The sequence below is a fragment of the Dipodomys merriami genome, unplaced genomic scaffold (genome assembly GCF_024711535.1).
Source record: "Dipodomys merriami isolate MVZ:Mamm:240054 unplaced genomic scaffold, mDipMer1.0.p SCAF_12, whole genome shotgun sequence".
Taxonomy (NCBI): domain Eukaryota; kingdom Metazoa; phylum Chordata; class Mammalia; order Rodentia; family Heteromyidae; genus Dipodomys; species Dipodomys merriami.
Genome location: NW_027202493.1, coordinates 18,100,939 through 18,115,128, shown reverse-complemented (window position 1 = coordinate 18,115,128; position 14,190 = coordinate 18,100,939). Strand labels below are relative to the sequence as shown.

General features: G+C 39.9%; 1 protein-coding gene across 4 annotated transcripts in view; it reads left to right on the top strand.

The window, feature by feature from the left end:
- Positions 1–2,473: 2,473 nt before the first annotated feature.
- The window catches only part of Mtmr7 (myotubularin related protein 7), an 83,919-nt gene continuing 72,202 nt past the window's right edge, over positions 2,474–14,190 (top strand). For 3 of the 4 annotated variants that reach the window (XR_011370763.1, XM_070016305.1, XM_070016307.1), the window contains exon 1: positions 2,474–2,562. Coding sequence is in view for 3 of the 4 variants with exons in the window: in XM_070016305.1 (XP_069872406.1) it covers positions 2,539–2,562 (24 nt within the window). In the remaining variant the exon portion in view is untranslated. Of the gene's footprint in view, positions 2,563–12,590; positions 12,632–14,190 lie in introns of those variants that run through there. The other variant, XM_070016306.1, reaches the window with a different exon arrangement.

The window sequence follows — 14,190 nt, the reverse complement described above, 5'->3', positions numbered from 1 at the left end:
CCACCGTGGTACCCCCGTGATGACCAATACTTAAATAATTGTAATATTTCTGAGTGCTTATTTTACTCTTCCTGATGCTTAGATGAATACAGTTTGCCATTTCAATAATACAATCACAGTTCCCTCACCTTTTTGTCCTTATTTGCTGTTTATTTATTCTTTCTGAAATCTTTTCAGCCCTGCTGAGTGGTGGGTAGGGGAAGCTTGGGGGGATATATGGAGAATTGAATGTGGCTATTGAGGATCAGTTTATAATTTAATAATATAACTTGTGTAATGATGGGGGCTGGAGGACAAGTTGAGTAAGACTCCTCAGAATTTTATTAGAATAAATAAAAATATATCTTCATAGAAACTTCTTTCCCTATTGGTATTCTTCTATAACAATTTATCTTAATGGCTATAGTCGTTAATTTGTTTTAACCTAATGCTGATTTTATAGTTCTTATTAATATAGAATGTATTTTTTGGTGGCATTTTGGTGGTGTTTTTTCCTGGGGCTTGAACTAAGGCACGCAGGCACTGTCCCCAAGCGAGCTTCTTTCGCTCAAGGCTAGCACTCTACCATTTGAGCCACAACTCTACTTCTGGCTTTTTAAAAGGGGTTAATTGAAGATAAGAGTTTAATGGACTTTGCCCTGACTGGCTTTGAACCCCAATCCTCAGCCTCTCGAGTAGCTAGGAATACAGATGTGAGCCACTGGTGCCTAGCTCATAAAATGTATTTTAAAATTAGTGATTTTTTTTCAGTATTAGGCTACTTAAATTATTCACTTACATCTCTGAACCTACAAATTAATGTTTTTCTTAATCTATATTAATAATCCTGTATTACAAATTCTAGGTTAGGAGGGAAAAACTGGGAGAAAATGAGGGAAAAGGGGACACTGTTCAAAAAGAAAAGTACCTTTACCTGACTTCTGTAACTGTAACCCCTCTGTACATCATGTATACAACAAAAAATTTAAAGGCAAAAACAATGCTAGACAACTGTGAATGAGAGAAGAAGAAGAAGAAGAAGAAGAAGAAGAAGAAGAAGAAGAAGAAGAAGAAGAAGAGGAGGAGGAGGAGGAGGAGGAGGAGGAGGAGGAGGAGGAGGAGGAGGAGGAGGAGGAGGAGGAGGAGGAGGAGGAGGAGGAGGAGGAGGAGGAGGAAATAATAATGGAGGACGAAGAGAAGGAACTACTTTGTTGAATGGCAACTCCTTTGTACAATTATTAAAGACAAAAAATATCCAAAATGTATGCAGTATTGGTATATTATTAAGTGAAGAAAGTGAAAATGCATAAACTTTTTTTTTTTAAAAAAGAGGAGAATCTCTGCTTCCATAGTGCTGAGGTTACAGACATGTACCATCACACCTTGCTATTACCCTATTTAGAAAAGATATTTTTCCCTCCTCAAAACAGGTGCAAACATTCATTCTTATATTACGTGGAATTTGGAAATGGAAACTAGTCTTGAGATCATCGGAGCAGGCATCATTCTCATTGTATAAATAAGGGGAAAGGCCAGTATGATTGACAATCCTGAAGGAAATGGGAGCTAGGAAAAATGATTAAATAGATATTTTCCCAATAACTACATACAGTTCAATGAAATTGTAGTTATGGCCGACAGTTGAGAGCTTCAGGAATAAAAGCGAAGGAATTTCTTCTCTTTGACTTTTACTAGCCAATTAAAGGATAGCTCAGAATGACTGCTTTGTAGCTGCAGATTCCACTTTCGTTCAAGGTAGGGAAAGACAGCAAATGTGTACCCAACACAGTGCCAAGGGAACAATGTCTACTACAAGAGTTCCAACAGTGAAGTGGCAGGCTGGTGTGAGATGCTCGAGTTAGTAGCACACCCACTTGGACGCCCAATCTAGCCGGAGCCCACTAGACCATCTACATGGGTTGCATGTGGCATCTTTTTCATGCCTCACCCTGAAATTCCACCTATCCTGGGATGGTCTGGAAGGAGGCCAGAGAGGGTGTGGAGCAGTGTGCATTCATTCCTCCTCTCTTCTTCTCTTCTCCAGGAGGCCACACCCCACACAAGGCCCTCATTGTGTCTTGGGCAACAGTAGTTTCATAGTTTTATGCCGGCTGCACCCTCTTTTATACTTCTTCTTTTTAAAACAGCCTCTCCTAAGTTGCCCAGGCTGTTTCTAAGCTCTTGAGTTAAGAGGATCTGCTTGTGCCAGCCTTCCCAGCCTTCTGGGCCCGGCTTTCAGGAACCGCTCCTAAGAAGCTAGCGGTTCTGTCTCCAAACACCTCACCCCAGGCCAGGTGGGGGCCAGGACAGGTGCGAGGAGGGCCAGGACAGGTGCGAGGAGGCCCAGAGCGCTGAGCCGAACGCTCTAGGACCGCGCAGGCGCCGGGGGGGGGGGGGTCCTTCTCACGCAGGGCGGCGCACCTGGAGGCGGAGCCAAGCCGGAGCCACGCCCACCCTCGGGGTGCGAAGCCCCCTCCCCGCACCCCTCCCAGCACGCCGCACAGGCGCGCAGGTGCGTGAGGCGGCTCCCGCCCGGCACCCTGCAGACGAGGGCCCGCCATGGAGCATATCCGCACGCCCAAGGTTGGTGGCGGGAGAGGAGGAGGAGGGATGCTGAGCGCACCGGAGGCCGCCTTCCCGGCGGGGAGCTGGCGCTGCTGGACCGCGGGCGGGCGAGGGAGGAGCGGGCGGCGCCTGAGCATCTCCGCGTCGCTAGGAGGCCGGCCTTCCCCCTCGGGTCGCGCAGGCCTAGCGTTAGCTGCTGGGGCGCTTGTCCTTGGGGGTGCACAGTGTGCGTGTGTGCGTGTGTGTGCGTGCGCGTGTGTTTGTGTGTGTGTGTGTGTGTGTGTGTGTATGTGTTGGACCGGGGACCCCGACTGCTGACTAACCAGCTGTTAAACGTCCTCATCTGGCCTAGTCCTAGGCTTTAAAATTTGTATTTATCTTTTCAAGGTCTGGTCAGTTAGAAGGGAAATCGGCCTTTGAATGACAGGTGCCAGGAAAGCCAGGAGGGCACATGGATTGAGTGCTCTGGGGAGCTTCTTGTCTGTAGGGCCTCAGGTTCACCCAGCACCTCTTGGCCCTTGCCCATCTCCAGGCCAGGAGTGGTGAAGCACCTTTTAACACAGCAGAGGCCCAGTGGTCGCTGTAGATGGCATGATGGTGGGTTTTTGTTTTTGTTTTGTGTTTTGCCTCTTCCTGTTTGTTTAATTCCCTGGGGAGGGCATGCAGCATGTAGATTCTTCCCTTCGTATACCTCTCCTATGGATATACACATGTATATATTTGTGAAAATATATAAATTCCAAATATTATTAAACTCAACACATTACTGTTGTTGTTAAATTCAGTGCATCCAGTTAATCAGATCGGTCCTTTTTAAACAACACCAGCTCTTGCCACTCAACAAAAGTAACTGGACCCTGATCACCCAGTTAAATAACGCAGGAAGCATCTGCCACTGTACCAAAACATTCCTACGCATAGTTGTAATATAATTTAAAATGAAAACAATCATTATCATTCCTAGCAGATTAAAAAAAAAAACCTCTAGGGTAATGAAAGAATACATTTAAAAATCCTATTGGCTATCTCTTTGTTACTACCTTCACAGCCCCTTAAGTTTCCATGGTGACATGGTATTCAAAATTTAGGCCCCTGACAGAGTTTGTCAGAGTTGTATCTGGATAGAGATCAGGTGACCCCAGGGATGCTACTGATTCCGTGATAAGGCAATTGCTTTGCTTTATATCCAGCAAAATAATGTTTGCCTATATTCTGGAATAATACCACCTTGTTAATGCTCCTTTAAAGTTAACCTATGTCAGTGGAAGAATTCATTTTTTTAGTTTTCTGGAGACAGTTCCAAAAGTAAATTTAAATTTAATTGACTTTGGACCATGGAATTAAATCGTTGCTTCACAGTCAGGAAGTTGTAAACTTAGAAGACAGTACCATAAACCACAAGAAGGGTGGCTTAAAGCTTTTAGGGTTTAAGTGGTACTAAATAATTTATTCCAGGATGACAAATATAACTCATGGAGTTCCTCCGCCCTTGTCAAAGGCATAATGAGGAGGACCATTTGTAAACATGTCATCAAATGTGCATATCAGCAGCAAGACTGATAGGAGACACATCATGAATGTCTTTTTTTTCTTTCCTTTTTCTTTCCTTTTTTTTGGGGGGGGGGGGGTCCGGTTGTGGGGCCTGAACTCTGGGCCTGGGCGCTGTCCCTCAGCTCTTCAGCTCAGGGCTAGCGCTCTACCACTTGAGCCACAGCGCCACTTCCGGCTTTTTTCTTTTTGCTTATGTGGTGCTGAGGAATCAAACCCAGGGCCTTATGCATACAAGGCAAGTACTCTACCACTGAGCCACCTTCCCAGCCCCAGTCATTTTTCTTATAGAACATGAATTTTGGAGTAGTAAAAGGCTTTTCTAGTCCATATTCCAGTTCATCCTAGAACCAGCCTTAGTAGCAAGCAGTATTACTTATTCTTAAAATTGTTTTTCATGGATACCTTCAAATCAGTATTGCACCTAAGAAATTGGTGTGTGTGGAGAAATGTCTGACATGTCATTAAATTGCAGGGTTGTTAACATTTAGGAGGGTGCGATTGGATGAATGAGATTTGTTTGTTTATTCCTTTTGCCCCAAAATCATTTGACAATCATATGTCAGGCTCAGTGTGAAATGCTGGGAACACCAAGCATATAGGAATTCACAGCCTAAAAGGATGCCAGCCATAAATAAGTCATTGTATGATAGAGATATGTACAAAGTACAGCAGGTAGAGAAGCCAGAGTGGAAAGAAGATCAACTCTACCATGAAGAGCAAAGGCAGAGCTGAGTGGTAACTTGGAGACCAGAGGACTAGGAGACCTCTGCCATGTCATTGTATAAATCTATAATAAATGGTCACAACCTCAAAGAAGCTGATGATATGAACAGTGCTTAAAGTTAATGATTCCTTGGGGATAGTCAACATCCTGTTTTTGTTTTGCATTTTAAGTCAGCAATTAATTTTCACTATCAATAAAAAGAGAGTAAGACTACTTTCCAAGTATGTGTTGTAAAACACGCAGTTGCTAGGGGTCATAATTCATCCTTTTATTTGCTCCTATATACTCTGGGGGAACAGAGTAGAACATTCTCTTTTGATCTCCTGGTCTCATGTCTTGGGTTGGTAGGAGGGTACACAGTTTGTTTATCTGACACACTGAGTTTCAAGTGGTATTTACCATGGAAACAGCAGAATTTTATTTTAAGAGGCAAAGAAATGTATGTGTATGTAATACACAGTTGCTCTCTCTTTACAACAAGGCAAGTCATTCATTGACTCTTTGAAAATTGTGCAGTAGCCATCACAGCCTCTGTTCTGTGCCAGTCTCTGGAGTGCAGTTTAAGGAAACACATGGTCATGAATAATTTGGAATGCTGTGTACACATTTCTTTCCTTGTGTATGTCTTTGTGTTTAACGGAAGCTTTTAATAGAGCAGATACCCAGCAGTCAGCAGAGTATTTCTCTCCCAGGATAGTTTTCCAATGACAGGCTATTGGGAAGAATTAAGGACATGACACAAAGTATTACCTGAATTCAGCACAGTGAGGTTTTCCTCTGCTCCTTCACCACCAGGCCTCTTCTACCACTCTGAACTCATGACAGTAAGAAATTGTTTTGCTGGAGGCTTCAAATGATTTGAGTTCAAATACTACTTACTTAAATGAAAAGACTTCAGAGATCCTAGGTGTAGTTGAAGTGTTTGTAGGATTTAGTTTGGTACTGGACTGATGCTAATGTGTCTGGGATCCTCACTATGTAAGCTTTTCTTTTTCTGGAACCAAGAAAATGTAAGAATTTGAGTTAGTAAATAGAATAAGTGGTCATCTATAATATAGACCTTGAAAATGTCTTCTCGATTTTATTCCTCTAGTCTGCACCAACATTCTCTGAGCCTCTTAACTGGTCTCCTCATTTACTCTTTAGTTCTTAAATCCCTTTCCACAGAAAGGCCTGGGTGGTACTTCTATGACACAAAATGATCAGGTTATTTCTCTGCTGAAATTCTTGGCTTCTCTAGCAACGCTAGATATGAAGTGAGAATTTCCAAGGAGGAGTATGGGGCCATGTGTGGACTGATCCCATCCTCCCTCAATAGCATCTTTGTTTTTGGGGGTTTTTTTTGGAGGGTCCAGTCTTGGGGCCTGAACTCTAGGCCTGGGCACTGTCCCTCAGCTCTTCAGCTCAAGGCTAGCGCTCTACCACTTGAGCCACAGTGCCACTTCCAGCTTTTTTTCTTTTTGCTTATGTGGTGCTGAGGAATCGAACTCAGGACCTCATGCATGCAAGGCAAGCACTCTGCCACTGAGCCACCTTCCCAGGCCTCAATAACATCTTTTTATGACCATGTTTACTTAACTAACCATTTGATGGAGTCTTGATAGTTTTCTTAAATGCAACAGGGTCTTCCCTGTCTCAGGACTTTTGCATTGCTGTTCTACCTGGGGAAACACTAATCCTCCCTCCTCACCTACAAAGTTGTTCATGTTCATAGTTTCAGATTAAATATAATTTCATTAAAGAGGCTGTTTCCTTCTTGTCTAAATCAGACCTATTTGTTGTAGTTTATCATGGAACCTTATGTTTTTCTTTTATGTTCTTCACTAACAATTGTTTTATTTATTTGACCAATTATTTGTTTGATGCCAAGCTCCTTCCTTAACTGGGAGCCCTGTGAGGGCTAACTTATAGCTTCTAATACAGACTGGCACCAAGGAAGCATGCCGCCAATAATAATTGAAGGGATGATCAGTTCTTAATTTAGTACTTCATTTTCTAGAATTGTTTTTTAGCAATTCAAAGTATATTTTGCCTACTTGGCAGTATTATGGATCCTCTAACAGGACCTAACAAGTATTAGATATCTATGGCTGTCATATCTTTTGGGTGCCTGTGCATGTATGTGTGTGTATTTGTGAATGTAAGTTTGAACTTAGGGCTTGGGTACTGTTCCTTAGCTTTTTTGCTCAAAGCTAGTGCTCTGCCACTTGAGCCACTTCTTGCTTTTTGCTGACTAGTTCAAAGTAAGAGGCTGACAATCTTTCCTGGTCATGATGGCTTCGAACTGTGATCCTGACAGATCTCAGCTTTCTAAGTAGTTAGGATTGTAGACAGTTAAAATAGAAGTCACCTGGGCACACGAGGATCACGCCTATAATCCTAGCTTAGATCTGAGGATCTGAGGCTTAGATCTGAGGATCACCGTTCAAAGCCAGCCTGGGCAGGAAAGTCCATGAGGTGCTTATCTCCAGTTAACTCCCAGAAAACTGGAAGTGGCACTGTGTTCAAGTGGTAGAGTGCTAGTCTTGAGCTGAAGAGCTCAGGGACAGTGCTCAGGCCCAGAGTTCAAACCTCATGTCTGACAAAAAAAAAAAAGTTAATAAAAATAAAATGTAAGTCAATATATCTCATATAATGTATAATATTGCATATTACAATTTTATTAGTTAAAGTTCAAGTAATAAAATTCATTTTAAAAGTGAAAAATTTAGTGTTCTTAGTACCTTTAAAATGGTATACAAACATTATTATTATCCAGTTATAGAATACTTTCTTCACCTCAAAGCAAATCCAGTATTCTACCCAGGAGACAGTGATCAGGAGAGTCATGTTTCAAGACCAGCATGAGCACAACCATGAGTTCAGCCAGTAACCTGAACTTGGTGATACATGCTTGTCATTCCAGCTGTGCAGGAGGGATGCATAGGAAGATTGAGGTCCTGACTACATCAAGCCAAAACGCAAGCCTCTACTTGAAAAACTAACTCAAAAGCTAAATTGTCTGCGTGCCAAGGCCCTGAGTTCAAATCCTAGTACTGCCAAAAAAAAAAGAAGCAAAAAAGCCCAGTATTCATTAATGGTTAGGTTTTATAAAACTTTACACTTATCTATGTTGAATTTTTTTCCTCGGATTTAGAACTGTGTCTTAATCTTGTAATAGTTTTTGGCTACTGATATCACCTCTCCTCTTAGTTTAGTTACGTGCATTGTTTAGTGTACTTGTTTAGTGTGCTTTCCATTACTTTATTCTTTATATCATCAAAGAATGGAAGGATATGAAGTCTTAGTGATTTAAACTTCTTGCCCTTCCCTCAGGATCATGGCAGATTTATTAGTTCTCTTAGTTTGGTGTCTTCTGGCATTTGATTAAGTCTGTCTTCTACCACCTCCCCAAATAGTTAATTGAGAAAGGAGAAACAGTCATGTGAAATGAGGAGTGAGAAAACCCATGATGTTCTTGCTGATAAATGGGTTCCTTTTTGGGGTTTGTATAAAGTTTCACTAAAGAAACTTTTAGTCTTGTCTAGAATTGATATCAAACTCATCAACTTACTATCTTTCATTTGAAAATAGTGATTGCCTTTCAAGTTCTCTGAGAAGATTTGCTCTCTCTGATTATTCTCCACCATTATACACACTGTCACCAAGGGTTTTTTCTTCCTTTGACTTCATCTGTGAATTATTTTTAGGTTATAAAAGTAATATGGAATGCTTATATAATAACTGAGTGCTGTTAATACCTAAGGAAATTTTCTTTTGGCAATTTTTTCCTTTACACCAAACATTTTGTGTGCTTTCAAGTTTAGAGTTCACCAGTTTAGTTTTGCAGTTTTTCTTTGAGTCTTCAAAAATACGTTCTTTGAAAAGCATGTGTTCTTTTTCAGTTTTTTTTGGCATTATTGCCACTTAACCATTTCTCCATTTTAAGGCTACTATGTTACAACACTTCTCATTTATTAATTATTGTGAGCATTCATCATTACCCACATAGGATAGACCCCTAGATGTAATTATTCATTGTGTCAAAGACACAGGCAGGAACCTGATCCAAGTTTGTTTTTGAGATAGTATCTCACTAACGCTTTGTCCTTTACTAGTCTTGAGCCATGATCATTCTGTCTCTGCCTCCCAAGAATCTAGGAAAACAGGTATGCACTACTGTGCCTGGCATCTTTTTACTTTCTTATTGTTGATCTGTGAAGCACAAAATTTTTTAATTTTCTTGGACTATAGTTTTTCTGGTTTTTAACTTTTGTTACTATACTTCTTTATGTATCACATAAAAAAGTCTAAGGTCACAAAAATTTGCAGTTTAGGTTTCTGATCCACTTGGAATTAATTTTTGTTTATGGTATAGGGTCAAGATCCAAATTTAATTATTGCTTGCAGGATTGCAGTTGTTCTAGTTTATTGAAAATACTTTTTTTTTTTAACCCATCTAGTTGTCTTGGCATACATGGTGAAAATCAGTTTACCATAATTGCCTGGGTTTCTTTCTGGACTCTTAGTTCTTATTTCTTTGATCTCTATCTATCCTTAGCCAGTGTCACACAGTCTTTTTCTTGAATAAGTGATAGGACATGTCTTTACACCTTGGTTCCCTAACCTATAACTTGTAAGATGTAAATGTATAGGATACAGTTAAGCATTAAGTAATGTGGCAGGTAGAACTGAGGTATATTTCTTTTTTCTTTTTCTTTTTCTTTTTTTTTGTCGGTCGTGGGGCTTGAACTCTGGGTCTGAGCGCTGTCCCTCAGCTCTTCAGCTCAAGGCTAGCGCTCTACCACTTGAGCTACAGCGCCACTTCTGGTTTTCTGATGGTTATTGGAGATAAGAGTTTCAAGGATTTCCTGCCCGGGCTGGCTTTGAACCATAATAATCCTCAGATCTCAGCCTTCTGAGTAGCTAGGATTACAGGCATGGCCACCGGCACCCGGCTTGAGGTATATTTCTTGTCCTTGTACAAAGGAGGTGACCACAGGTTTGTATACTACAGGAACCTCTATGGACTTCAAGAATAAGAAGAATTTTGCTAAACCAAACATTTCATTTGACCTACTTACTCATTTCCCCACTGCCCAGTGGGTTTAATTATTTTGGCCCCCTTCAGGAGACAAGCAACAAAGGGTGGCTTTGTGTAACCCAACTCTGGTTCACACCCATGCTTCAGAGCATACTTTTCTTCAATAAAAACATTCATCTCTGCAAGACATATTTTTTCAGAAGGGAATCCAGTTTTGCTCAGAAAGTCTCTGCAGTAGCCTATTAAGCAAAGCCGGGGAGACAGGATTTAGATTCCTGTGGGAGGGTCATTTTAGAGTAGATATGTAGAGAAGCTGGAAGACCTATCTTGTCTTTTAAGAGGTGGAAAGTACCTTGGTGAATTTGTGCCACCAGAAAAGCATTATTAATGTTTTAAGGATGCTTTTAAGGATGCAGTGAAGATTTTATACCACGTGAAACACCGCAGTATTGATGAGGTATGATGAAGATAAGAAACTAACCCTTTATGGATATGCCTGCTGCCAGCCACTATTTTTTGATTAGTAAATTTCACCATTTCTCCAGTGAATTTACATGACTGACTGTTGAGGATTGGCTCTAACTTCTAGCCTCTCACTGCAGGCAAAACTATACCCAGAATGCTGCTTTTCACAGAACAAATGAGCATATATATTTTCATCTTTATTTAAAGCTTATTTTGATTTTTAACTGTATTTTATTTTTCCATTCTGAGTAGGACAAGCCATGAAGTATGTATGACATTAAACCTCTTGACTAGAAACCCATGATTCAGGATCTGTCGTGTGAAGGTTCAGTTTTGTATGCTAATAGTGGACTCACAAGTTCAAGCAGCTCATTTGTACCATATTTCTTAGTCCAGGAACAGTCGAAACTATTTTTTCTAGTGACCTTTACCCTGGAGGACAGCTAGCTGAAGCCTTTGGGAGTCAAAGTACTTCCCAGGACATAAGCCCAACCCTTCCTCCCACAGCTATTTAAACTGGTTTAAAAATAACTTACACTTAAAGTTTTGTGGCAGGCTATGACAGTTTTATAAAAATTGTATATTTACTTTTCTCCTCTTTTTCACATATTAAAACACTGCTTATCACAGATTCCCAGAGAAATAAATTTACTGACAAGCTGTGAAAGAAAGTTTTATTCCTTTGGACATGTAGAAAAGCACAAGTTATATAGAATTTTCAAGGTGCAGTTAAGCCAGTTTGAGTAGTGGTGGTTTAAGAAAGTGATGCTGACCTGAGATAAGCACATAGTCAGATTGTTCATGCATTTATTCACATTGATCAGATAGTCCTTGATGCTTTCACTTTGCTAGAGAATATTTTACATCTCAAGATTCAAGGTAGGTGGAGGCCTACATTATTCTCACATTGCTGTGAACGATTTCTTACGTTATTCTACAGAGTTAAAAATAAAATTGCAGATTTTTTAAACATATGTCTATATAACCACTGTTTACCCAGACCTATGACAATCTTCCATTTCTGGTAGGTTTATTTCCTAAACCCTTCAGTTCACCTCCTATTCCCACTGGAAGTCAAAGCCAAATTTGTTTCATTGTCCCTGAAGGCCCTCCAAGATTCACACTCCCTCTGCATGTGTCACCACATGACCTACTCTATACCTCTTGTGGCTCATGAACTCTGATCAGACATCCTCACCTATTTGTAGAGCCTGAATACATCCTAGTTGCTCCTGCTCAGGGTTTTTGCAATTTGTTTCCTCTACCTGAAATACTCTCTCCCCAGACTTCCTTGTGGCTGGCTTTCTCACTTTGCTTCTCTAATGAAATATAAAATTGTAGTTAGAGAAGACTTCCCTAGACAGCCTGCTTCCCTACTCACCCAACTGCTTATTGCTTTAATTTCCTCCTTTGAATCTTTGGTACTGCCTTTGGAAGGGTGTGTGCATGCATAAACACACACACACACACACACACACACACACACACTGCCTTTGGAAAGGTGTGTGCATGCATAAACACACACACACACACACATACACACAGACACACACACACACACATACGCTTTTTTTTCTTGCCTATTTATGTATTTTGGTTATTTCCTGCTTACTTATCCCCAGACAGAATGCAAGGTCTTAGAGCAGCAACTTCTCTCTTGTTTACTCATTTATACCCAGCATCCAGGACCCTGCTTAGTGTAGGACAGAGGGGCCCACTAAATCTTTGTTGAATTTATGAATAACAGAAACGGCTCACTGTGATTTTGTGTCCAAGCTTCAGTGTTTTCTAATAGCCTGTTTCTTACTCTTCTTATATACAGTCTCAATTTAAGTTATATGACCTGTTTTTTTTTTTTTTTGCAGACAAAATTCATCTTTCTTTTCTTTTCTTCTTTGTTTCTTTACTTACAACATGTTCTAGAAAAGTAAGTTGAGTGCCAGGCCCTGTTCATGACATTGCAGGAAAGGTGAGACATAAAATAAACAGAATATATGTGCGTAGAGTAGTACAGTAAGAATAGCTGTAATAAAGCACTGTAAGGTAAGGGTAAATGACCAGAGGTGTCACAGCAGTTAGACAATGGTAACAATGAGGAGTAGTTGAGGTAAGGTGTTACTATGGAGATGAACCTTCAGCATTAGACTTGAGTGAAGCATACTGTGTTGGGTATGGGATCTTGGTAACCTTAGTCCATTGTAACAGGACAATAGTATACTTTTCTTTGGGGCCTCAGAAGAGACCTCACATCTTATGACTGAAAGGCATTTGCTTTGCACTTATTCCCCAGAAAGAGACTGATGGACTTGGGAGAGAGCTGTGCTGTAAGAGGAGAAAGAGAAAGTGAACAATTATGTAATCTATCCGTTAGAACTTCAGAGTCTAGGAGTAAGGCATGGGAATGTACAGACAGGTTGGAACTAGGCCTTGCCCTGTATGGACAAATGTAACCCTTTGCCTTCTGGCTTGCCTGGAATTGATGGGAGGGGACATAAGACTTGCTTCTCTCTCTGCCATGTCTATCTTTTCTCTTTGGATTAGCAGTAAGTTCCATTTGGCACAGCATGGCTTTGGAAAAATGTTTTCCCATGGTTCTCATAGAGTTGTGCAAGTAGACAGTTTGAGTGCTTTACTAGTGCTTTTGTCAAACAATTTTTTAAAGTTTTCAAAATATTTTAGAGGAAAATCATCATCATCACAAAATAAGCTTTGAACTTTCTATATTGCTTCAACACAAGGTCTTTTTCTCCCAAGAGTACTTTTTAACTGAGTTTATTGATTTTAACCCAGCTATCTTTAATAGGTCACACCATATACTTATTCTTTGAGCTACATTGGGTCTAACATCTGTTCATAATTTACTTTTCCTTTTAATATCTTTCTTCCTCTTTTTCTCTTATTTGTGCTTGTTGAAAATGATATTTTTGGTTGAGGTTATTTTAAGATGGTGTTGAAATATATCCTAGGATTCTTCTTTTGTTCAGCAGCACATGTTCTTTTAAACCTACATATCCAGGTCACTCTACCAAAATAAATTACATGGGCCTTGTGCAAAACTCTCTAGTGCCTGGCATCTTATTTATGAGTCAGCTCTGGCATGTTTGTAGTTTTCCCTGAGCCAAAATGAGCTTCATCTCTTCTTTTCCTTTTCCTAAAATTCCCAGCACTCTTCATTTCTTAACCAGTTGGAGTCCTGTGTCACTATTTTAGCTTTGTTATCCTTCCTCAGAACATTTAAAATAGTTTAGCTAAATGTCAGTAAAATCTTAACCAGTATAGGTGGCTAGGACAACAGCCTGTTCATTTGTAGACACTTGTCTATCCAAAATTATCCAGATATTTTCTTTATCTTGACCTCATTTAGGAAGAAGAATTTTTATGTGTAAAGTTTTATCTTTTTCTTTCAAAATCTAATTTCTCAAAAATCTATATTTTTTTGCTGAGTCTTACTTAATAACACAGAAATGAACTGGAATTTATAAGTGACTCAAAAAGACTTTTGAAATATAAGTATCCAATATTGTAATTCTAGAAAATGAGGACAGATGGAGATTATTTACATTGGGAAGTTAGTATATTATAACTCTCTTATGTGCATAAAGTTCCCAATAGTTTAATTAATTTTATTGTCACTTTATATAGCCAGCATAATAATAGACTCAATATACTGAGTTGTCCTTTCTCTCTTGGTTTTTAATATATATATATATATATATATATATATATATATATATATATATATATATACTGTGGATCTATCTAAAACCCTTTGAATTGTGGATCTTTGGAAAATCTAAACTCTCCTACTTTAGTTAACCTGGCTGAGTCTGGCTCCAGCCAGAGCAAAGTGGGTACTTGAAAAGGTAAGGTTGAAGATATGGCC